Below are 23,280 nucleotides of genomic sequence, written 5' to 3' on the forward strand. Positions count from 1 at the left end.
AAGGACTCCAGGGTCCACTGCCCTCACAGACATACCTTTTAAACATTCTTCTGGCACAAGGGATGAGACAACAACAACAAATAACCATAATACCCACCACAACAGACAAAGAAAACATGACCGAAGCGATAACCCCCTTCCACCGTCCGAACACTGAGGTCAGCCAGCCTTCCAACGGACTATCAACACCGGAGTGATCATGCATAGTTTCAGAAAGGCTCTTTAGGCCCTCCAGAGCCTTGGTTACCGACACATTTGGAGCAGTCTTGTTTGGAATAAAATTACAACACTGATCGGCCAATATAGAACAAACGCCCCCTTTTTTCCGCTAACAACATATCAAGGGCCATTCTATTCTGCACTCCCATTAACGAGGTCGGACCCACCTGCTCCGCCAACCCCTCCATGCCGTCTCTGGTGAGGTTAGAGAGCCTCAGTACATTATAGTGAACATAATTGATCCTATCTACGTTCTTGCGTTCTTAACCCTTTTGGATCAACCCCCGCTATTTCCACCCCCAGAACCAAATACATAGATTGTTTGCGATGCCAATTCCCCAATGATAAGGTTAACGCGTTTCCAGAGGGGCTAAAATCCCTCTGTAGTTTAAGCTCGTTTTCTGATCCTAGTTCTAACGGTTCCCAATTTTGCCCAGTGTAACCCCTTACCTGGTCCCAATTACGGCACCAGCTGTCATATGGACGATTTCCCCTCTCGCAGTGCGTACTCACTGAATAATCCCAACAGAGCCACACATTATATCCCCTCCAGGCACTGCTGACGTCCCTACAATTAACAACATCACACAGATCAAACATAAAAGAAATTGTGGGGCCAATAACATAATCTAATTCTAAACCACCATATGTGCTGAGACACTCATCCTTTTTACCAGAGACCTCGCGCTTCACTCTTGCCCGCAGCTTTAAATCACTATAGATCACGCGTGATGTAATTGGTGTATCAAACAATGCTGGACTGGCATGGCCTCCGTGCTCAGACTGGTTTCCCGGGTCGGTCTGCAACAAACAAATCAAAAAACAAATAGCCATGATTAGCAACATAATTGACATAAACTCATAATAATTTTTAACATTGTGATGGCTTTTGAAACTCTTCTTTCATCACCAGTGTCTAATTGTTGTGATGGCATGGTGGTATGTGAATGTTATGGTGTAGTAAAAAGTTCAAAGCCCTTTATCAGAGCCTCTCTCTTGTTCTAGGTGTTCAGTGTGGTACCACTCCTTTTCGTTGCCGCGGCGATCTCCTCCTAGGCTGCTCTTCTTTCTTCGACCTTCCGGGTAGACCACTGGTCGGCCCGTTGCACAGGTGTGAGGGTTTATTCTGCCTCTCAATTTCACCTGTGTTGGGTGGAGATTGATCCTTCCCCACCAAGCCCTCGTGCGCGGCCGCGCACTGCGTCCAGTGATACCAGGTGTCGCCTTTCCCCTTCAGTTGGACTGCTGTCGCCGTCCGAGCCGATACCTCGTATGGACCAATCCAGCGGGGTTCCTTCCACTTGCGTTTGATGACTCTCAGCCACACTGTTTTCGCGTCCGGGACCTCTCCTTCTCCTGTGGGCCCTTCACCAGCCGCCTGTTTTGTGAAACTGGACACAAGCGCCTTTAACTCGTTCCAGTAGTCTGCGTGGGACCGGTTCCCCTTTTTGTCCCGTTCAACCGAGCCCACCGTCCAAGGTGCCGGAAACTGTCTCCCTGTTTGCAGCTCAGGATGCCACCAATGACACAAGTTTCTCTCCATCTGGGCTATCCCCACGTGGGCGAGTCCGTGGGCTTCATCCACCTTCTGTTCTGCCATTTTGGCTGTCAGCACGGGGCGCCCGTCTGGCCCCCTCCACAAATTTCCATCCTGCCAGGCTCCTTTGTTTTTCCACACCCCCTTTTCCTCTGGGGATGCCTCCTCCTGGGCCTGTTTGACTTCCTCAATCAGGTCAACAGATATCTCCTCTTCTGGAGTTACCTGTATCATTTGTCTCCGTCCTTTGTAGCCTGCGGCCTCCTTCGCGGCTTCGTCTGCTCTCTGGTTTCCTTTTTCCACCATGCTGGTTCCTTGGGAGTGAGCTTTGCATTTTATAATACTCACCTCCTCTGGGTCAGCCAAGGCTTTTTCCAGTTCCTCCATTTCATGTTTGTGGGAAATAGGTGCATTGGTTGCTGTTCTGAATCCTGCTCTTTTCCACTGAGGCAGCTCCACTTGCGCTGCTCCAAACGCATATGCCGAATCGGTGTAGATGTTCACTCTCCTGTTCTTGGCTAGTCTCAAAGCTCGAGCTAGGGCTATCACTTCAGCTCTCTGGGCCGACTGCTTTCCCTCAATCCTTCCTGACTCTCTGACCTGATAATCTCCTTCTACTCTGCAAACCACCGCACACCCTGCTTTCAGTCCTCCTTCGTCTCGGTGGCAACATCCATCGGTGAACCAGTCCTCAGCTCCCGGTATGGGTTCGGCCTTCAGGTCCTCTCTAATCTTTTCCTCAATCTGTGCTCTTTTGGCGCAGTCATCAAATTTGGGGCCTCTAAGACTTTGCTCAGTCTCTGTTGTGCCCGTGGTGACATACAAAATGCTTGTGAATTCACGTATGCCACTATGCTATGTGTAGTAAGTATTTTTAGTGGGTGTTCTCTCACTACATGTGCTGTTTTTTTGGATAATTCTAGCGACCCCTGCTGCATGTTGTGTGCATGTAGGATGCTTTGCTTCTGTTGGATGTAGTTTTACACTTACATACATGAGCACATCTCTACCCCCCCCCCCCCCCCCTTTTTTTCTGAAACAACACTCCATTCACAATTGAGTTTGTTTCAGAAACATCCAATTAGAATGGCTCATCATAGTTGGGTGTGACTAAATCTTAGGCCCTTTATAAATCCTGTTTTACCCTAATAAATGCGACTTCAGCTTCAGGCGTCCAAGGCAGCTCAGCCTTAAGGTGTCGAACGCCAACTTGCTTCATTAGGCCCCTTAAAGGGGCAGTTTTACCTGCATAATCCAGAATGAACTGCCTGCTATAACCTGTTAAACCAAGAAAAGAAAGCATTTCTCTCACAGTTCGCGGTTTTGGGTGTGTCAGAATTTGGTCTCTGTGTGTGTTCATCAAACCCACTGATTTGTGTGCGATTACCCGGCCCAAAAAGGTCACTTCAGGGCGAACTAACTGCAGCTTGTCTTTACTTACTTCAAAGCCGCATTCCGCCAACCTATTCAACACAACGAACGACGCCGCTGTACAATCCGCTGCTGACGGGGCTGCAATGAGAAGATCATCAACATATTGTATTAATGTACAATCATCAGGCAAATGACATGACGACAGGGCTTCTTTAAGCACCTTAATGAAAATGCCTGGAGAAAGTGCAAAGCCTTGTGGCAACCGTGTGTCTCCGAGTTGTTGGCCTCTGTATGTGAATGAAAAAATGTCTCTGAATGACTCATGCAGAGGAAGACAAAAGAATGCATTTGCCAGGTCAATGCACGTGAACCACTTTTGGCCACATGTGATAGCTGATAAAGCTGTGTACGGATTTGGTACTGGTGCAGTGGTAGAGAGTAATATTTCATTAATGGCTCTCAAATCATGTGTCATGCGGTATTTTCCTGTTCCATGTTTCTCCACTGGTAGAATTGGTGTGTTCCACAGTGAGTGAGAGGGCTCTAACACCCCGGCCCTTAACAGGCCTTCTATTGTTTCTGTAATTCCTTCCTCTGCTTCAGGTTTGTGTTTATACTGTGGTCTATTGATTGATGTGTTTGATTTCAGCTGGAACAAGACAGGAGGACACTTAGCTAGGCCAACATCCGTGGGCCCTTTTGACCATAGACTGTCAGGCAGATTCGACAATCTAGCAACTGCATCAGAATGATCTACTCTCTCCTCACCATGTGTTTTTGAAATTTCTTTATGTTCCAAGATCACTGTGTCATCACAGGCACAAGTTATGCGATAGGTTTTACAATTTGGAGCATAAGATAAGTTAGGAATTTGGGTTCTTTGCCACCCTGTGTCGTCCAGTGCACGCCTGACCATTGGACCCAGATCACCTGCACCATGACCTTGGTGGACCGCCAATGTAATGTGAGGGGTTGAATTTTCTTCCACATTGTACCAAGGCAGTTGTTCATCAGTTAATTTCACAGCCGCGGCTACACCTTCTGGTCCGATGTAGATGTCATGTGTTTGCACATTCCACGTCTGACCCTCAAGATCAGACTGAAATAATTCACGATAGGTGTCGTCACTATCTTTATCATAAAACAAAGACACGTGGTAAGGTTCGCGCGGAGGGAGATAAACTGCCAAGCTCATTATCCAGGGTCTCCACAGCTGAAATTGCCTCAGAACATCCTCTTTCACTAGTCTCCCCCAGTAGATGTCGGCTTTTGCTCTTTCACAGTCTTGAAGCAGATATTGAGTCTTTGAATTTGTTCCCAGGCACGGAAAATGCTGGCCCCCTGGTAGAGTCACAGATAATCCATCTGCTGAACATGTGATTGTGGCGCCCAACTTCACGAGCAGGTCCCTGCCCATGAGATTTACTGGCGCTTGCGATGACACCACATAGTTGTGTTTCAAAGTCTGCTTGCCCAGCTTTGTCAAAGCTGGGTCAGTCACTGGCAGAGTTGTTGGGATCCCGGAAATACACACCACGTTCGCTGTGTGGCAGGACAACTTTGCACTGTCTGGTGCTGCTCTCAAGGTTGAATAGGTTGCGCCAGTGTCCGCTAAGAAGGGTAATTCTGTCCCTTCCACAGTCATTAACAGCATGGGATCTGCCATTTCCATGCTGTTTTGTCCCTCCGGGTCCCTTCAGTACTGGTCCTCCCTCCAGTCAGCCACCGGATACTGCGCGGCTGGTGCTGCACTCGGGTTTGGGGCCTGATATGCTCCCCTATAGCCATCTCTTGCTCTCGGAGCTCCACGTGCCTGGGATTGGTAGCCTCTTCTTTGATTGTTCTGACGACGTTCTGGGCAATATTTGCTCCAATGACCCTCTGCTCCACAATTCCAACAGACATTCCAAGGCACACTGCTGAGATTCCCCGTGTCACGAGCTCTTAGTACTCCCTCCGCTGAGCCACCACGCCCTCTGTACGATCCACCGGTTCCCCAATTCCCTGTGGGTTGGTTCTGCCTTGGTGCATTGGCGGGCCATCCGTCATTAGTGCAGGGACCCGGGCCACTATCTGACCATTCAGGCCCAGGACCAGGCTGGGTCGCAACTATCATCATTTTTTCTGTTTTTTCTTTTTCCTCTTTTTTCTTTTCGCAGGCTTTGTTTCTGGCCTCCGCCAACTGTAGTTTGAGTAGAGACGCTTGTGCCTCCTCCAACTCTTTTTTTCTGCTTGTTCGCCCTGTCCTGCTCCAGCTGTAAACGATGTGAGACGTGTCTTTCCCACTGCACCGAATCTGCTACGGCAAAATCTGGGTTTTTCTGTAGATCTTCTATGACCTGATTTGGCAGCCCTGCCAGCACCGCTGAGCGAAACCACGCCCGATGCTCACCTTCCCTACCCGGATGGGTACCTGTTTCTAACAACCACTGATCTCTGGCTTTTTCTAAAAACTCTCTAGGTGTGTTTTGGGGGTCCCAAGTTATTTTAGGTATGGCTCCTGTGTTAGGGGTTGGGTACTTTTCACGGACTGCGTCAGACAAAGCACATTGCACTTCATGATAAGGCAAATCATTTGCATAGCGAGTTGTGCGAGCTATGGCCTCTACATCTGCTAGCCCACCACCGAGCATACACCGCGCAGAAATGGCGCGAAAATCACCAATCGCAAGCTCTTCTCCTTCTGTTAGCCTGCCTAATTCACGCAACCACCTTGCTCCTCCTCCAGTTATAGGTGGAAGCTGTTTAACCAATGCCTCCAAATCTCTTACTTTGTATGCACGGTACACTGGTTCATTTTTTGCACCAGCCACTAAAGGCAAATTATAATGAGTGCCCGCAGCTTTTTCTGCTTTGGTCACAGTTTTACACTGTCCCAATTTTCCCTTGCCTTATAAACTCTTAAAAATAGGCCTCCTCTGTCCCTGCTCTTTTTTCACCTGTCTCGACCTAAGATTCCTGGCTATACTTGGTTCTGACGCGACTCCTCCTCTGTCGTTATCTTCCTCCTCTGAGGTAGATGAATCATTGTCGCTCTCCTCTTCTGCCATGCTTTTGGTCATTTTGTCCTTTACGGTCTTCAGCGTATTTAATACTTCCAATAGCCCTTGCGGGTCTTCAAGCATTCGTCCGAATACTTCTCCTGCCCATGTGTCTGACTTGGCCATTGCTTTGGAGTGTTTTGACCTGCTGGTATGGGCCTGCTCTTCTCTTGCTGGTGTTGGAAGCTCGATGAAAGCCGGTTGTGCTATCCTTTCCACCGGTGAAATCATTTCCTCGTTTGTTGGGGTCCGATCCGCTTCTCCAGTCTGGTCTGGCAGGCTCTCTCTTGATGCTTCGGCTTCTGGCCTGTCTCCTCTCTCATGTGAACAGGAAGGCGAAGTCAAGCCTTCATCTGCGGCTAATGTTATCACTTTCCCTCCCCCACTCAGGGACTGACATTTAACTGTCATAGGCCCTTCGTTATGAAACACCAGTGGTGCCCTGGTGTATTCAACATCAGCTACTCCTCCTACAACCGCTGCCGTCTGTCCATCTGGGCCCTGAACTTGTCCTCCCCTTAGGGTCATTACAGGCATGACATGTTGTCGTCCTACAGCATTAGATGTTAATGTGGCCCAAGGAAGAATCTCTGCTGTGTGATACTTGTTAGCATCTCCTGGTTTTGGAATCCAGTTCTTCATTTGGTCTTCCAGCTTCTTATTTTGCTTTTTCAGTTGTTTCAAAGCCTCCACTATGCTTTCCATATCTTCTGTTTCAGCTGTGTCATCCTCCTCCATCCAGGAAGATGCTCCGTTCCACAAGAACATCCACTTGCAACACTTTGCATGTGTTTGCTGTAGTTTCTTGATTTGTTGGTTAATTCTCCAGTTAATTGAACGTTTCTCTGCCTCGGTTTGCAGTTGTTCCAGTTGCTGCTCACATCTCTCTCTTTCTATTTTGAGCACAAGACTTAGGGCTATTTTGTCATCCAGCCCTCTCTGTTGGGAAGCAATAAGCTTGCTTAGCTCAGCTTCCATTGCTTTGCATTCCTTCTCAGCTAATTTTGATGATCCAGGAGAAGCTAAACGAATGGCTCTTTTTAACTGTTCCTGCTGCTCCTTCAGAGGCTTATAGCCTCTGTGCCCAGTAGGTCTCATGCTCGGGCCGTCAGCCATTATCCTAGAACACAGGCTTACCTCCCTTTTTGTGACGTTATACGGCTCCTCCCTTTGGGTCAGCCCGCAGCGTCTGCCTGTTAAGTTTCACAATTACTTTCACTCCTCCAAGGGTCACTGTCTCCTTGTGATCTGCTTGGTAAGACACACAGCCAACGCAGTGTGTCAAGACTTAACCAAGCCTCTTTCAATATTCACTTATAATGACCACTTTTCACTCTGTAATATAAATGTTATAATATCATACACACTACATATTGACCTCGGGGCACAAAACAATAACACAGCTCGAATTCATTCACACAGCCTTAAATTTTTCTCAGAAAATTGCCCCAAAGCAATATCATGTTTGCTCACAAAGTGACAAATTCACCGTGTTCTATCGTAGCATAGGCAAAATGAGCCGCGTCTGTAGGCACCCAATTTGGATCATTTTCATTCTCAGTTATCTGCTTTAAGCCTCGAAATAGGAGAAGACAACGTTGCACATAGGTATTTAATTCATGCACCTCAATCTCAGTCCACACTGTCATCTCATAAGGTGCATCACCTTCATGTGCGACAACGTGACACTCACAGCTGACCTCCAGCAAACCCTCCATTTCAGTAATTTTTATACAACAAGTGACAGAATGCAGCGCTGCCATGTTTGCTTATATTTTATATAAATAGGAAATTATCTGTGTTAAATGGGACTGTTTAATGCATGGGACACAATATAATCATTTATTGTTGAAGGGACAAATGTCAAAGGGGTTCTAACAGGTCCACTTTATTGCGTGCTCATAAATTTTGTTATCTGGGTCACTCACTCAATATGCTTTATTGTTTGAAGTTATTAATTATGTCACGCTTATTAGTGGCTCATATTTATTTACGGCCTATGTTTGAACTTGACTACAAAGGCAGAGCATCATTTCATCCTTTCAGGGTGAAACACTCCACTTTCTCTGTGTCATGGCAGCTCAGAAAACTTCATGAACTTTACTTAAGATAAGATAAGATAAGATAACCTTTATTAGTCCCACACGTGGGAAATTTGTTTTGTCATGCTTGCTACTTGCTCAAAATATAGCTTAAAATCAGTTATGCTATCAGTATAAAATGTTTAGGATTTAATTAAATTATTTTCAACTGACTTACAGCAACTTACTCTGATCTAGGAACACTCTCTTATCCTCCTCAAAAACTGAAGTTACTCAGTCTTAAATGCTTTTTATATTACATAAATCAACTGTAATTAACTAATAACCTTCTAGTGATTCAGACTTGGTTTAAAACATTCAAAAGCCTTCTAGGGACCTATTCTAATCATAACCTATGTGTGTGTAAGCTTGTTTGCATTTAGCCCTCTGCACTCAAGGCATTTACTACACTTTATCAGTCACGCCGAACGAAGCTTCTGACCTTCAAAAGGCCGAGTGCCAACTCATTATAAGCACATTTGCTAGGTGTGTCTGAAAATAATTTAAACCACTCTTTTTAAATCAAAAACTATTTACATTGTTATAACATCAAAGCCAGCAGCTTATTTACAAGCTTTCAGCAATAAAAAGCCTTCTGCTTATAAGGCTCACACACTCTGGGCAGGAAGTGAAGAAGCTCCGTTCTCCTTCCTGCCACCAGCTCATTTGCATGTTCACACACCGTCTAAAAATAGCTCGCAGCGCTGCAGTGCGCTCTCGTCACACACAGGGTCACACAAAGCTCAGACAAAATTCTATTATTTTATATTACAAAAGACGTCTTATATTTACAATCACTGACAGGCCTGACAGATTCAGCACCTAACAAATTTCGACAAATTTAATATAACGGGTCTCACCGAAGAAAGATAACTTTTTTACGACCAATTGAACAGTATCTGTTACTTCTGGAACAGTTTCTGACCTAATTTCTAAAGAGCACCTACACAATTTCGACAAATTTAACCATAACGGGTCCAACCGAAGAAAGGTAACTTTTTTGTAATCAATTAAACAGTATCTGTTACTTCTGGAACAGTTTCTGACCTAATTTCTAAAATCCCTAACTCAATTTAACAGTATCCAAAAAAGCACATGACACCGTTTAAAACGGTGAGGAGACTCTAACTCCTAGCTTGATTCCGGGATGCCCTGTACCCCACAGTTAAGCCAAACTGAACTAACCCTGTTCGCCGACAGGTCAAGACCGCGCGTCCACGGCCAGGAGGGAGCGTAACCTCCGGGCTATGCGCTTCTTAGCAACTTCTGGTGCCGTCCTATAATAATTTGTAACAATTTGAAACAACAGTCAACACCCTAAAACAAGAGTCTGACTAAGGCAAGTGCCACCTAGAGGTCAGTGGAGCCAACCCTCACTTATAATCACACAGGACCACACTTATAACCAATTTGGACTTTAACCAACAACATGACCAATTCCCTACCAAACTACCTGAGCCTTTAACTCAATATCCAGGGACTCAAACCCAACATTATTATGTTCATATTTCTTCAACTTCATTAAATACTCTTAAGCAACTTTAACTGCATAACACACGGTGATTCTCATCAAAATCAAAACAGACACCCACCAGCAACGTCAGTGAGTAGACTTTTAATTTAATGCAGCCCAATTTGGCACAATTTGGGAATCAACTCAACAGGCAGTGCCTTACCTTTTAGATGCACCCGGGAAGCTCACTCACTCACATCAGATCCCTGGTCCGTGCCTGTCCGCTCGACCACCTCAGACCGTCCACACCTCGCACATCCACCCCAATATCACAGGACGAGCCCCCAAAATGTTAAGGTTCAAAATATTGGGGATGGACACCAGAGGAAAAAACCCATAATAACAACACTGGTCCGGTCGGGTTGAGTCAAACGATGATTTAATGATCACACACGTGGGAGATGGACACTGTATGCAGACGGTCTCAGATCTCGTCTCAAAAAACACATCACCATAGTTTTATGAAATCAGGGTATTAGAACGCCCCTTCATGCGTAGTGACAGGTGCAATACAATCAATGTTGACAATTTTATTTAACACAAAGAATAACATTGTCTCCTTCCCGAGGGCAGACGCTGACTGCCCCCGTCTCCTGGAACCGTCTGTACCCTGCTAAGACACAACATGGCAGCTACAAGGACTCTTTCATTTACTCAGACCATCAGTGTGTATTGCTCTAAATCAAGTATATAATATTAAATGAATATTGCTGGATCAGCTACTTCTACTTAAAACATATTAAAACATGACTAAGCACAAAATCACCAAGAATAACATCTTATAAGTGCTGTGCGCGTGCGGCCTTCCAAGCTCAACGCCTTTGCCCTCCATAGATCAGCCAGACTCGCGCTGGCTGTAGCTTTTAACCTTTAATTAACTTGAGCACAACTCTAGAATAAGCGACAAACTGCAATGTGTATGGAATGATCATGGTTACATCTGCAATGGAAAATCATGTTATTATTCTGGTACCTGCAAGGAAAAAGATCAAACTGAAATTATAGCCATCACTGTAAATGCAAAAGATAATGTAAGGTCAAAAACTTCAATTTATATTTAATGCAAAGCTGGTTATATACTTCTAATGAACTAATAATGCCATATTAAAATAATGAATGAAAATGAGAAAAACATCTCCTCCTTATTTTACACATGTTAAGATTTTTTTTTTTCCACAGATCTCTCCAACTATTGAGGACCCGGAGGTGTTTAAAGACATCGAGAAGCAAATAGAGAGAGCGTCCAGACACGGTGCAGCCTGAGTTCATCAGTGGGATGCCAACAGGACAGTCTAAGCAGTTTCTGGCAACACAAAAGTCACTCCATTAATAATAAGTGTGCAAAAATGCTCATGCTACGCACAAAGTGCTGCAAATGTGAGCACAATTTCTCAGTGAAATAAGAAACTTTTCTTGTTTTCTAAATTAAGAAAAGGTAGACATTGATGTCTAGCCTTTGGAAACCAGTCCAGATCCACACAAGTGGATTCATATTTCTATTTTGAATGGATCATACAGTTAGATCTAGAAATAACTGAATAATCATTTTTATGATTCTGGCTATCAGTCATGAAACAAAAGTAATGCAACTAAAGTGCAGACCTGTGTGTTTAATGCAAGGGAGTGAACAAAAACGTCATATGAAGCATTTAGCATTTGTTAATGTAGTCACTTTATGTTACTAACAAAGGCTAAATCCAAATGAATGAACAGCTTTAGCTGGAACGGCGTGTTGTTTGTTCTTGTTTTGATTTTTGGATACATTTTGGCTGCCGAGTTGGCATTTTGTGGTGCTTTTTCTCACAAAGGCATGACAAAAAGGGGAGCAATACCATAAAAGGGGGAAATATTTTTTACTACAGAACAAAAAGTAAATGACACACACACACAAAACAACAGCTTGTAAACAAGCCCCCTATACTGCTACTATATGTGTGTGTATAATTTTTTTTTAAAGTCCGTCCAATTAACGCACTTTCAGGCTGTGAGATCGAACTGAATGACTAACCCTGTGTTATCAGAATCAAATTATTAACATTTTGATGAATGTTATTATAGTTAAAACTACAACTAGAGGTGAAAAAGTTGACTGAAATTCAAAGCTAGACTTTTGAAAAAAATAAAAGCTGAAATGATTGTGAACAAAAACATACAAATTTTCCTAAATCTTGCCCCGAGGATATGCCCTCCATACAAATTTAACACTGAAACTAATAGAAACTAACCTAAAACTAAACATTTTCAAACAATACAAATTAAATGAGAAAACCCAAACTAACTGGAAATCAAAAACAATTCATGCAAAACAGGGTTACATTACAGAATACAGGTGCCATATTCATTATAACATAAAATTGTTCTGCCCTTTGTATATGTATTGAAAACAACATAATAATGTGAATGCAAAGTATGGCTTTGTTATTCATGAAAAATAATGAAGACTTCATTGACAGTATTTTTCTTTTTTTTTTTTGTTGTTTTATTGACAATGAAAATTTGTTTGCTCACCACTGTTTCGACCAAAGTACAAGAAGTAGTAAAAAAAATAAAAATTAAAAAAAAGGGGGGGGGGGGGGGACAGGACACAAAATAAAGCGATTTGTTGTTCGTGCAAATCGAAGAAATTAAAATGAAAAATTAAAAGCTTTTAAGACTTGATTTTGAGTCGTCCGTCGGAAATAACTAAAAGACAGATAACAGGGCAGCACGGCAGGTCACCCTGTGAAAACTGACAGAAAAAGCGTTAACGATTACACCAAATGTAAGTCACAGCAAGCAACAGGGTTTTTTTTTTTGTTTGTTTGTTTTATCATTAAGTCACCTCACTTCAACATGGTCATATACACTCTACACACACTATGAGCTAAAGCAGTCTGTCTTTCAGTTATTTCATCTGTTTGTCTGAAAGGAGGAGGAGGGGGGAGAAGGCCAGCTCGGCTAAAAGTGTAGTTGTCCTTTTTGTGTAAATGCATCGCCTGACGAAACATACAGTACAACAAGTGACATGTTCTATGTATGACGCACTGCCTCTTCTTTTTTCCCCCTTTGATCTCTGAGAGGAAGTTTTGTGCGACTTCAGAGAGCATCGGCGTCTCTTTTATTTTGTCCTTGGCTACTAAATAGTCCGTTGAGTTGATGCGTTTTTGTTTTTTATTTGTTTTTTGTTTTTTTTAAAGAAAGTGCTTGTCATGTTTTTCCTGCGTGTCGACACATCCCCTCAAAATGCTTTTTTTAAAAATGAGTCCATAAGAAAGGATCACGTAGTTGCTAGAATGGGGACTAGAAGTTGTTTTTTTCCCCCACCACTAGAGGGTGTGTTTTGCCACAACATCCAGTCTCTTCCTCTCACTTTATGGTGCAGCACAGGATCATCATCGTCATAATTATCATTATCATCATCAGCAGCAGCACAATGAAAAAATAAAACCATATGTACAAAATGATCTAGAGGGATGGGGTAATATGTTAAGAGCAGCATATAGTAATCTATGGTCCACTAAATGAGGTGGCAGAGATGGGTTTTTTTTTGTTTGTTTTTTTTGCACAAACTGAATATCTTTTTATACATGTGTTTGTGTGTGTGCATATATATATATATTTATGTGTGTGCATATATATATATATGTATATATTAAAAATGGCATATTTATATTAATTTACAGATAACCTACACATCTCCTGTAGAAGAAATACACAGTACATTATGCTTTGACAAGTAACTGTACATGTAAAAGGTAGAAATGGGACAGCCTGCAGGACAGTTTAGCACCAGTCTGGTGCCCACATTATAGGGGACGAAAAGGGGTTGTGGATGTGGGGGTGGTGTTAGAGAGGAGAGCAGGGCTTCTTGGCAGTGCGTGTCAGAATGGTTCACTCCTCAGCAGGTTTCACCCGTCCAGCAGCTCCACTAATTAGTCTCCTTTCAGAACTGCACCTTAAGGGGAAACAGTGAGTAAATTTTAATGAGAGAGCACTTAGTTATTTTTACCCCATTTTTCGATGTTTCGAGGTGAACCTTTGACCTTTCTTGTAGGTATCATAAACAAGATGGATAAAGATGCTTTCAGATATATTTAGTGGCATCCTTATTTTAATGAATCAGCCTTTAAAAGAACTTTCAAAGGGACCTCTTAAAATCCCCCATATTTTCTGTTAAAATTGTAGATTCTTATATTAAATATAGCCAATTTTTCATGAAATGAGTGTATGAAAGTAATCCCTGTGAGGCAAAAATTCATACTTCAGAGTGATCTAAATGCTCAATTTCAGATGGGGATAACAGATTAGAAAAACTAATGAGGTCAACTCAGGCACAGGAGCCCCAGGGGTATTTTCAGGTTTTTTCCAATTGGGAACAGATGAGAATTAATGGCAAGGCAAGGATTGCCCACAGGAAATCAGAATATTTGATCACCAATAAATACAGCGTAGGCTCATGTGCAGCCTGCTTTCGCCCTCTGGGGAAACCCTTGACAAGCCCCTCCTACAAATTCTGTAAAAAATTCTGTTTGACTATGTTCTCATTGGCTGCCCCTTGCAAACTAAAGGGGATAGGAGTTAAAGTCCAGCAAATAGAAATATGAAGCTAGAGCAGACTAGATTCACCACAGTGGACTGAGTCAGGTGCCCAAGATGCAGTTTTTTTTCCTCCCACGTTCTAACTGGCATACATATATAACCTGTATACAAAGAACCAGCACAAAAGTCCAATGACTGGGAATTTGGCTCTTGTTAATAAAACACGAGGCTCCCTGGAAACATAGTTTTCAGCTTTAAGAGGTAAATATTGATCATCTGGTACCGGCAGTTTCATAGAGCCTGATCTTATTTTATGCAGCCCCATTTACATATGTGACATAGCTGAGGTAACTAAGTTATGCATAATGATTAATTACTTCCCTGTCTGCTTAATGGATGGTGTTAAAGTCTTCTTCTACACATTTTTTTATGCACTCAGTTTATTGACAGGCTTCATTGCGTTCTTTCAGCTCAGCCACACAACTTCAACAACAGTGTTTTGGGCTGTAAGCTGTTCTAAAGTGCGGCTCAGCGCACAGCAGAGCCATAACTGAACACAGCAGCAGATAATGACAGGTCTGCTGCTGTATAGCGCCTATAAAACTCTTCACTCCCATCGGATGTTTTCATGCTTTACTGCTTTGCAACTTCAAACTGAGGAGGTTTAATGTTGCTACTAAACAAATCCCCCCAAAAAGTAAGTAGGTAAATATTTTATCAAGTTTTGCACCTTCAGTAAATACTGCTCCTGAAATGCAGAAGCCTGCAAAGGTATGCAAATGTCTTACTGTATCGTTCTGGTACAGTATCCCCAGTTTCTGAAATGCTCTGAACTTTGCATCATTTACTTTTTTTGCTGTGTAGGAGTATAACAAGCTGGTGAGAGCATTAGAAACTGCCTGCACAATGATCTTATTATAGTTATAACACAGCACCTTTTCCCTCATTGATTCAACCCCCTCTGCTGTGCTCTACCTTTCCCTACACACTTATTTCACTTTAACCTTAGTCCTTATTGCATGACTGAAATGCCTGAACTGGTACAGCCACAACAATAAAACCACCTTCCTAATCTTACAACAAATCTGCTCTGACCTGTCAGGTCATGGACAGTTGACCTTTGGGGATGTCCTGTTGTGCCTGGTAGTAAAATGTTTGAGTCCTTGGGGTTATTGAATCAGGCTTGTTTTGGAACATCCTGCTCAGTTTGCTTGGTCTTACAGCAGTGTAGAGACAAAGGTTTGCAACCGCATTGCAAAAAGATGATCAGTGTTACTTCTCTGCTGTTAATGTTGTGGCTGATCAGTGTAAATGCACTGATGACAGCCTATGTCACAGAGGTGATTCAAGAAGACACAAGTTCAAATATTAGGACGTTGTTTCGTTAGTAAACATTGAGCTGAGGTCTTGTAAAGTTTTATGATTACCGACTCATTTCAACAATTTTTAACTGTTTTTAAGGACTCTCTCTTGTCTTTTTTTTGTTGTTTTTTTTAGCAAAACATAATTATGTTTAATGTCTCATTGTTTGGGAAACTGGAATCTTAAAAATTGTTTTTCAGCTTTTAGCATCTGGTTGCTAGTTAAATTGTGAGGGAACGTCTCTGTGGTGCAGATGCAGAAAGACGGCACAGTGAGATGGCATCCCAAATCAAAGAAAATACTTCAGAGAAATTACAGTTTTTCATTGCACCTGGCAGGACAAAGAAAGCAGTTGGATAGGAGAGTAGGGCAAGCTCACTTAGTAATCTGTGAAGTCTGGATAAGTTTCATAAGGCCTTCTACGGCAGCCGTGAACAGTCATAATCATGTAAATGAACTTTGTTAACTAATTTCTGTGTTAGACGCTCCTTGTTTATCTGAAAAGCTGATTTTTAAAGCTTTGACCATAACTGACTCATCTTTTTTGGACAGACATTAAAGGGGGGAGACATCAGGATGGGACCACAGCTCCCTGCATGCCCTGCTGTCTCCTATCACCTTATCACGGCTACCTGGCCAAAACACCGCAGAGCCTCGCCAAGCCGACCAGACAAATATGCTTATCTTGGGGGGGAAATATGGCCCTCGTCTCTTTCATCCAGTATCTGTTTTAAGTGCTTCTGAGGAAAGCTGTGCATTAAACAGGGCGAGATTCTGTGTTGTGTTACATACAGTGTACAGTTTAAGGTCCCTCTCTTCCTCCTCTCAGCAGGAGTAGGTTCTCACCGTGGAGCTATCCAGTCGCTGCACCGCAGATGGTCCAACTGTAGGGGAGACAGTTAGGGGGGAATTATCATGAAGTCTGAATATTTAGGTTCCTACTGTGCAAGATGGATCCAGAGGGAAAGGAAACATTATTTCTACTTCCTTACCACCCCAAACCACAAGGTTAGAGATTCTCAACAGGGAAAAGAAACATTTTCTGAGTAGCATGTTCCTGCAGTAGAGGAGGCTGCAGTTTCAGGACTGCATCTAAGGGGAAATATTTCTTTTACCTAAGAACTACCTACCAAACGATTACCAAGGACAAGGTTTCTAGAACGCGCTGTGAGCACTGACAGTAACACTTTTTTTGTTTGTATTTCATCCAAATATGACAAAGGAATGTTGATACAATCAGTGTCTATCTAGGTATTTAGAGTCTCCACATTTAATTTGAGAGCTGAAGAAGTCTCTTGGATGAGATGTGAAGTGTCTTTAAAGAAGTTCAGTCCCTTTCTTTCCAAACTTCTTAATCTATCAGCTTTATTAAATCTAATATTAAAGCAAACATTTTGCAGTTTAACTCAAGTTTATAGTTGTGTAATCAAAATCTAAAGTTCACATTTCAGGACACAATTTAACCAACATAGAAGTGACTTAAACCTGCACTTTATCTAATGGCCACCAGGGGGCTGTCAACCATTCCTGTTGCCCATTTGTATTAGGGTTTTGCAGATACGTGACCAATAACCACATGAGGTTAACCTGTCCAGCATTTTAAACATGCCACACTTTTGATGACAATGTAGAATCGAGTGAGTAAGGGCCCAGTCACACGGGCGTAAGTCGCACCGGCTGTGAAGGAAAAATGGTTTGTGACGCACTTTTTCTTTTAGTTTTACCACTACTGTGGTACTGTGTTAGCGACTGTTTGCAGAAAACCAATGAAAACTACAGGCAGCCCTCGCCACCAAAAACAATCACTAGGAAGTTTCTGCTGCAGCAACTTCTTTGCAACTGATTTCACCCAGTAACTCCCAGGAACCCAGCTAAGGTTGTATCACATCCAAAGTGGTGGACAACTTTTGGAGTCACGTGAGAAACTTCAAAAAAACGTGCACAGAGTACCGTTCATGTTGTATTCCAGTCTATTTTACCATGTTGTTTTGTCTCTGCATCCCTTCACATATGTGGGCGAGATCCAGCCAAAGCATCTGATTCTATCTTTACTTCTACCTGACAATGAGGTAATTGTGCAAAGCTGCATAACATGCAAGAACTGCAAGACAGAAAGTACTGTATGAAAATGCAAAGTGATTGGTTGCTCTTTTGAGGTCATCCAATTCAGTAGGTGGAAGAGTCAAACAAACTTTGATCATGGTAGTGGTCACTGTGGGCCTGAAACTATATAGTCTCCTCTATTGCAGGAGCATTGTCTTCCTTTTTCCACACAATGGCAGTTACTTGTAGTGACACCATCATAGAAGTAGTCATGGATCACTCAAAGGAAATTCCTGTTTTGAGTGGACATCACCAGCGACTAGATATCAGTGAGCTGTGGACATCACAGATCAGGGGACAGAGTGAGTAGAGACAGAGGAACACACGAAGGCTGTTTCTGTGTTATTGGGAACACCTTGTTAGAAGAGAACGCTGGCCAAAAATCAGTATATTTTGATGAGTTCCCATCGTGTATTACTGCATGGCATAATTGATAATGATTTCCTTTAAAGGATAATTCTGGTTTATTGTGATCTTGAGTTATATAGTGTGCATATAGGATATAGTACAGTCTTAATGAGCAGATTGAGTTTACTCATTTTTAGTAGGACCTGAAATACCTAAACTTTCTTTGACTTAACCATTATGGATGGGCAGAAATTTGTATAAGTATAGCCGAATAGTTTTAATATTTACAAGAGCTCAAAATACTCAAAAGTTGAACTCATTTTCCTAATGAAGGCTGTCACGGATAGCTGAAAGTGACAACTAACTGTTGTTTTAATTGCTGAGATATGGGAATGTGGCAACAAAAGGTAGTTCAGAGCAGTGTGGTGATCACACAGGTTTTAAACTGATCCCCTAACAGCCCAAAACCTTTCAAGATAAATGCTCATTCATTAGGTAGTTTAATAAATAGTTTTACAGTAGAGAGTTTACTTTAACCAACCTGTGCTCAGTGTCTGAACTGTGCTAAACTGTGGAAGGTCTTTCTGTTCAGCTCTGTCCTTTTTTAGCATCTACGTCAATCTCTGTGGTTTAAGGTTTCAATTGTGTCCCAGTTCATGCTTTCAGATCTCACTCTCTTAAATACAGGGTTTGTCATCAAATTGGCAGACTTCCATTATTTTTTATTGAGGTTCAACTTTCTGTGTAGTGCAAGAAGAGTAGTCTAATGCTCCCAAATCTCAGCAATTTCTTTAGCAAGAACAATATTACCATTTTAAAAAACAAAACCCAAACTACCCAAATTTCACAAACCAGCATTGCCCTTTAATATTAAGACTGTTTTAGCCAGAGTCCTCTTTAACAGTAAAGGGTTGAGGAATCGCACAAACTGTCAGTTTTAGTTTGAAAAACATTCAAGATGTACTGTTCACCTATGTAAACCTCCTGATTCAGGCCAACTTACATAGCACCGCTCAGCCACTTTTTGTTTTGCTGCTTCATTACTTCAAGGGTTAAACCAACAAGCATGGGTCCTAATCCATAACTTGACCCCTAGTTTGTTTTTAACTACCAGGGTGAAAGGCCATCTATTTTGCAGCTCTGCAAAACAATACCCTTGGAGTTGGATATTAAAGAGAGCTAATTATAGAAAGAGAAAAGAGAGGCGAGGGTGAGAGACCACAAAGAAAAGGAGAGATACAGCAGGACAGTGGTTGGCAGAGACCATGTAAAGAGGAGGGAATATATGTAGACTAATACTACAAATAACAATATTAACACACGCAGGGCCAAAAAGCCCAGGACCTTCAGATGGGCTGACCTTGAAACCAATCCAAATACATGTCGTCAGGACTGTCATCCAGCGCCTCATAGAGGACTGCAGAGCAGCCGTCAGAGAGAACAAGAGACACAGTCAGAATGCTCCTCACACACAGCAGGGGCAGGAACTCCTGCTCCCAGGTGAGATGCTTTCATCTCCCTGTTCAACAGGCAGACATAACCTATGTTTTGTTTGAAAGCCAGGCTTGAGAAATGCGACAGTGTCATGTGTGAGAAATGAAGTGCACTTACCCTCGGGGGGCAGTCTTCTGGAGTGACCGGATGTTGCGGTGAGACGGAAGCCAGCAGGAAGTGTTTCTGCTGATCCAGGCATCATACTGATACCATGGATGTCCCGGGGAGGGAACTGCCTCCGCCACGATGGGCCTCGGAAGTCTTTGTCATCGCACTGAGTGACAGAATGATAGAGAGCTTGTTTTTAGACAGAAAAGTTAAATAATTGAGGTGAGAGAAGAAAGTTTCAAGAGTAGTCTTTGACTACTATCCCGAGTCCAAACGGCTCTCGCTCTCACCACCTGGTTCAGGCCTTAAGACCGGTTTGTGGCTCTCCTTTCCCTCCTGGCAACCTCCGGGACTATTGTCCTTTCAAAGTGAAGTTACACCTTTGTTAAACATGTTGATTGCAGTGGTACTTCTATTCAGTAAGTAGTTGATGACTTGTTTAAAGGCAAGTTGGCATCTTCCATACAGACTATGGGTGACAGCAGCAATCTGCTAAGCAACCACAGGAAGGTTTATGGTCCGGCACCCCCTTTACTACTGATTTCACCTAGCAACAGCCAGCAACCGGTCGGGGCTGCCGAGTGGTTTGTTAACATATCATTCCATAGCAACAAGAGGCTACCAGGAGATCTCCAACTTGTCTATAGGCCTGTGCAACTGAGGCCTAATAACACTGATAAGCTTAATGCTTCAACATAAGTGAAAACAAAACATCCTGGCAGAGCTCATTACTTTTAAAGGGTAACATGACATGTAGGATTTTGGATTTTCTTTTACAAACTAACTTCACAATTTGTAAGAGTATTCGTTATATTTAACTATCTAATAAAGTTGATAGAATGTGACTGTTAGAAATCCTTTTAAAGGCTTAGTTTTCACATTTCACCTCACAGTGGTGTGATGCCTTGTGGGTGATAGTTACTTCTTACCTCATCCAGTCTTCTGTCAGTGCCCAGCGCCAGCAGATTATTGTACTCTCGCTCCAGAATCTGACGTGCCTGAGGGGAAGAGGAAGGAGAACAAAAAAAAAAAAAAAGACAACACATTCAGAAGGCCAGCTATTCTTAGCTGCATGGTAGCCGAGGCAGCTGACACATTACGTTATTCGTGGATTTTACCCGAGTATAGAGATGAAATAAGCAGTGAAAATTCACAGGGAAACTTGCCAGGGTGACAGTTGGCAAATCTGCATGCTCTGATTTAGATTCCACCGGCTTTTGAAGGCTGATACCAACATTCCTCTATTTTTGGACTGAAGCTGGCGACTGATGATATTTCTGCCCATAATTTACACCTTTAATTTTTTTTTTTTTCAATGTCTATGCCAAAAAAAGAGCTCCAAAAAATATCTCAATCGCAATAAAGATTTTCTGTTTCCAGCTGGAAAAACGTTAGACCAACTTAATGTTGTTGTTAGTGCACAGTCAAATCTGCCAAAGAAAATTGACTAGACTGCACAGTGCAGCTGCAGTAGTACCTGAGTGTTTTGTGTGGGGATCTGGAGGAGCAGTGCCAGGCTGCTGTAGTCAAAGTTATCATCCAGGGCAACCAGAGCTCCATGCACACCGCTTTCCAGCAGGATGTTGGCGTAGTCCCTCAGGCCTATGCTCTGCACCCAGCGGATGACCCGCTCATTACTCCACACCAGAACGTCTGCAGAGACAAGTATGGACTTCAAATGTTTTCACATATGTTTGGTTTATTACAACATTTTTGTACCTGAAAAAGTGTCAACTGAACTTGCACATTTTACCAGATTTAAAATACTTTTAGACTAGATGTTAGTCTGGAAATTTCTGATAGAGTAAGATTTCACACACAGTTCATACAAAGCGGAAATAAGAACAACTGTTAGTTATTCATTTTATGTTTTAAAGGAACTGTCACAGAAATACAGTTATGTTTTCATGCAGGAACTCAAGACAAATCATGGAGGAAATTTTCAGCCTTGGCGAAGATGCGCACTCTCAAACTGCTCGTGTCTTGGATGTACTTGCCTCTCATTTCATGCTGGCTTTGCTCCCTGCGTCTCTCCAGCTCCTTCCTGTCATAGTTGAGCTTCTTCAGACACATGATCCCATACTGTAAACTTGTTCTGATTTCAGGAAAACAAAGTTAAAAAGAAACGGATGCCCTCTCAGCTTAGCACCTCCCAAAAAGCCTTTTATAATATGAGTTACTAGAGCCAGATCAAACATTTTGTACATATATTATAAGTATGATGCAAGTCTACTACCTGTGGAAGCTGTCCACCATTTTAAGGTGCACCCTCAAGTCCTTCTTGGTGAGGTGGTCCAGCATACGGGCATCCACGAGGCACTCCATGAAGTAGCTGCGGTACTGAGGTAGTCCTAGACTGGGCAACCACTCGTTCCCTATCCACTCATGGTTCATGTCACCATAGGCAAGAGTCTAATAGAAAACACATTTAACAAGATGTTTAACATAACTCGCCAAACCAATTGCACGTTTTCACTCTGTCTGTAAGAGACAACAGGCTTTCCACCCACCTGTGCCCAGCTGCCCTCTTCAGACTCCGACTTCTGGCTCAAACACAGGGGAAAGAAAATGAAGACCAATTGTCACTTTTAGAACAATAACAAATCCTTAAAGTGCATCCAAACCAAACTGATAGTGCATGAGGAGATCCTGAAGGGAAACACAAATTTCAGCAGCAGCTGTTATACACCTTATGGCTTATGATGTTTTTTGTTTTTCATACCCAATCAAAAGTAGACCCTGTCAAAATTGGCATTTGCTGTAGTGTTCCAGCAATTTCGATAGCTGAAGGAAGGTGCTTTTATTTATTTTTTAACTTAATTTACCTTAAATTGCATGTAAGTGGATGACAATGGAGACTCAATTAAAATAATGGGACAATCTGAATCCAGTTAATTATGATACAATATGGTAATAAAATAAATCAAACAAAAAACCTCCCAAAACTTACCCATCATTTTATAACGAACACTCTGCCTGCTACACTGACACTGACACTTGCCTCCGGAGCAGCCTGAGAATGAGGTGATGAAACGTCTCTCCACACCTTTACAAGTTTCTCTATTTCTAAGATTGGTATTTTGATTAAACTCTACGGCATGCAGTTTCATAAGGATAAGTCCCCTGTATGCGAAAAAGCTGACTGCGAAATGTGATTTAAATAACTCTGACATCTGGTATGTGGTGAGTAACAACACCACAGAAATAAACAGCTGAGAATTGATGATTCGTGACCTTTCATTATGGAGCATCACTGAGCCAAAGAACAGTGAACGGTGACTCAAACCTTCATTGAGGCATCAGCAGCTGCTAAAAGCTCCAAGCTGGCCATTAGTGTTGAGAAGAGGTTCATAGACCGGGGAAGGGTTTAAGCGCTTCATGTCTTCTCCATTAGAAACCATTCATATTTTTCCACAACCACCCTCTGATAATCGCACTTATACCACCAGACAAATATGAGTGACAGAAAGAAAAGGGTAACCGTTAAAGGACACAGCAGGACTGACCGTTTTGGAAGGGGCTGCCAGGGTCTCCATCTCCTCATGGGTCACCCATACATTGCCTGATGGCTATAAGGGGCAG

General features: G+C 42.6%; 2 protein-coding genes across 9 annotated transcripts in view; one reads left to right on the forward strand and one right to left on the reverse strand.

Annotated features, from left to right (window-relative positions):
* The window catches only part of acss3 (acyl-CoA synthetase short chain family member 3), a 66,993-nt gene extending 54,666 nt beyond the window's left edge, over window positions 1–12,327 (forward strand). For both annotated transcript variants that reach the window (XM_082511798.1, XM_082511799.1), the window contains exon 16: window positions 10,945–12,327. In XM_082511798.1, coding sequence (XP_082367924.1) covers window positions 10,945–11,028 — 84 coding nt within the window. In that variant the 3' untranslated portion in view covers window positions 11,029–12,327. The remainder of the gene's footprint in view (window positions 1–10,944) is intronic.
* Window positions 12,328–12,539: 212 nt separating this feature from the next.
* ppfia2 (PTPRF interacting protein alpha 2) overlaps window positions 12,540–23,280 on the reverse strand; it is a 213,790-nt gene continuing 203,049 nt past the window's right edge. For 2 of the 7 annotated variants that reach the window (XM_082511786.1, XM_082511791.1), the window contains 10 exons: window positions 23,205–23,267; window positions 22,209–22,241; window positions 21,935–22,110; window positions 21,696–21,793; window positions 21,176–21,351; window positions 20,628–20,696; window positions 19,708–19,864; window positions 19,457–19,513; window positions 16,438–16,529; window positions 12,540–13,699 (listed from right to left, as the gene is read on the reverse strand). In XM_082511786.1, coding sequence (XP_082367912.1) covers window positions 16,471–16,529; window positions 19,457–19,513; window positions 19,708–19,864; window positions 20,628–20,696; window positions 21,176–21,351; window positions 21,696–21,793; window positions 21,935–22,110; window positions 22,209–22,241; window positions 23,205–23,267 — 888 coding nt within the window. In that variant the 3' untranslated portion in view covers window positions 12,540–13,699; window positions 16,438–16,470. The remainder of the gene's footprint in view (window positions 13,700–16,437; window positions 16,530–19,456; window positions 19,514–19,707; window positions 19,865–20,627; window positions 20,697–21,175; window positions 21,352–21,695; window positions 21,794–21,934; window positions 22,111–22,208; window positions 22,242–23,204; window positions 23,268–23,280) is intronic. The other 5 variants (XM_082511789.1, XM_082511792.1, XM_082511787.1 and 2 more) reach the window with 4 other exon arrangements.

This window comes from Aulonocara stuartgranti (genome assembly GCF_965226115.1).
Source record: "Aulonocara stuartgranti genome assembly, chromosome: 17".
Lineage (NCBI taxonomy): Eukaryota > Metazoa > Chordata > Actinopteri > Cichliformes > Cichlidae > Aulonocara > Aulonocara stuartgranti.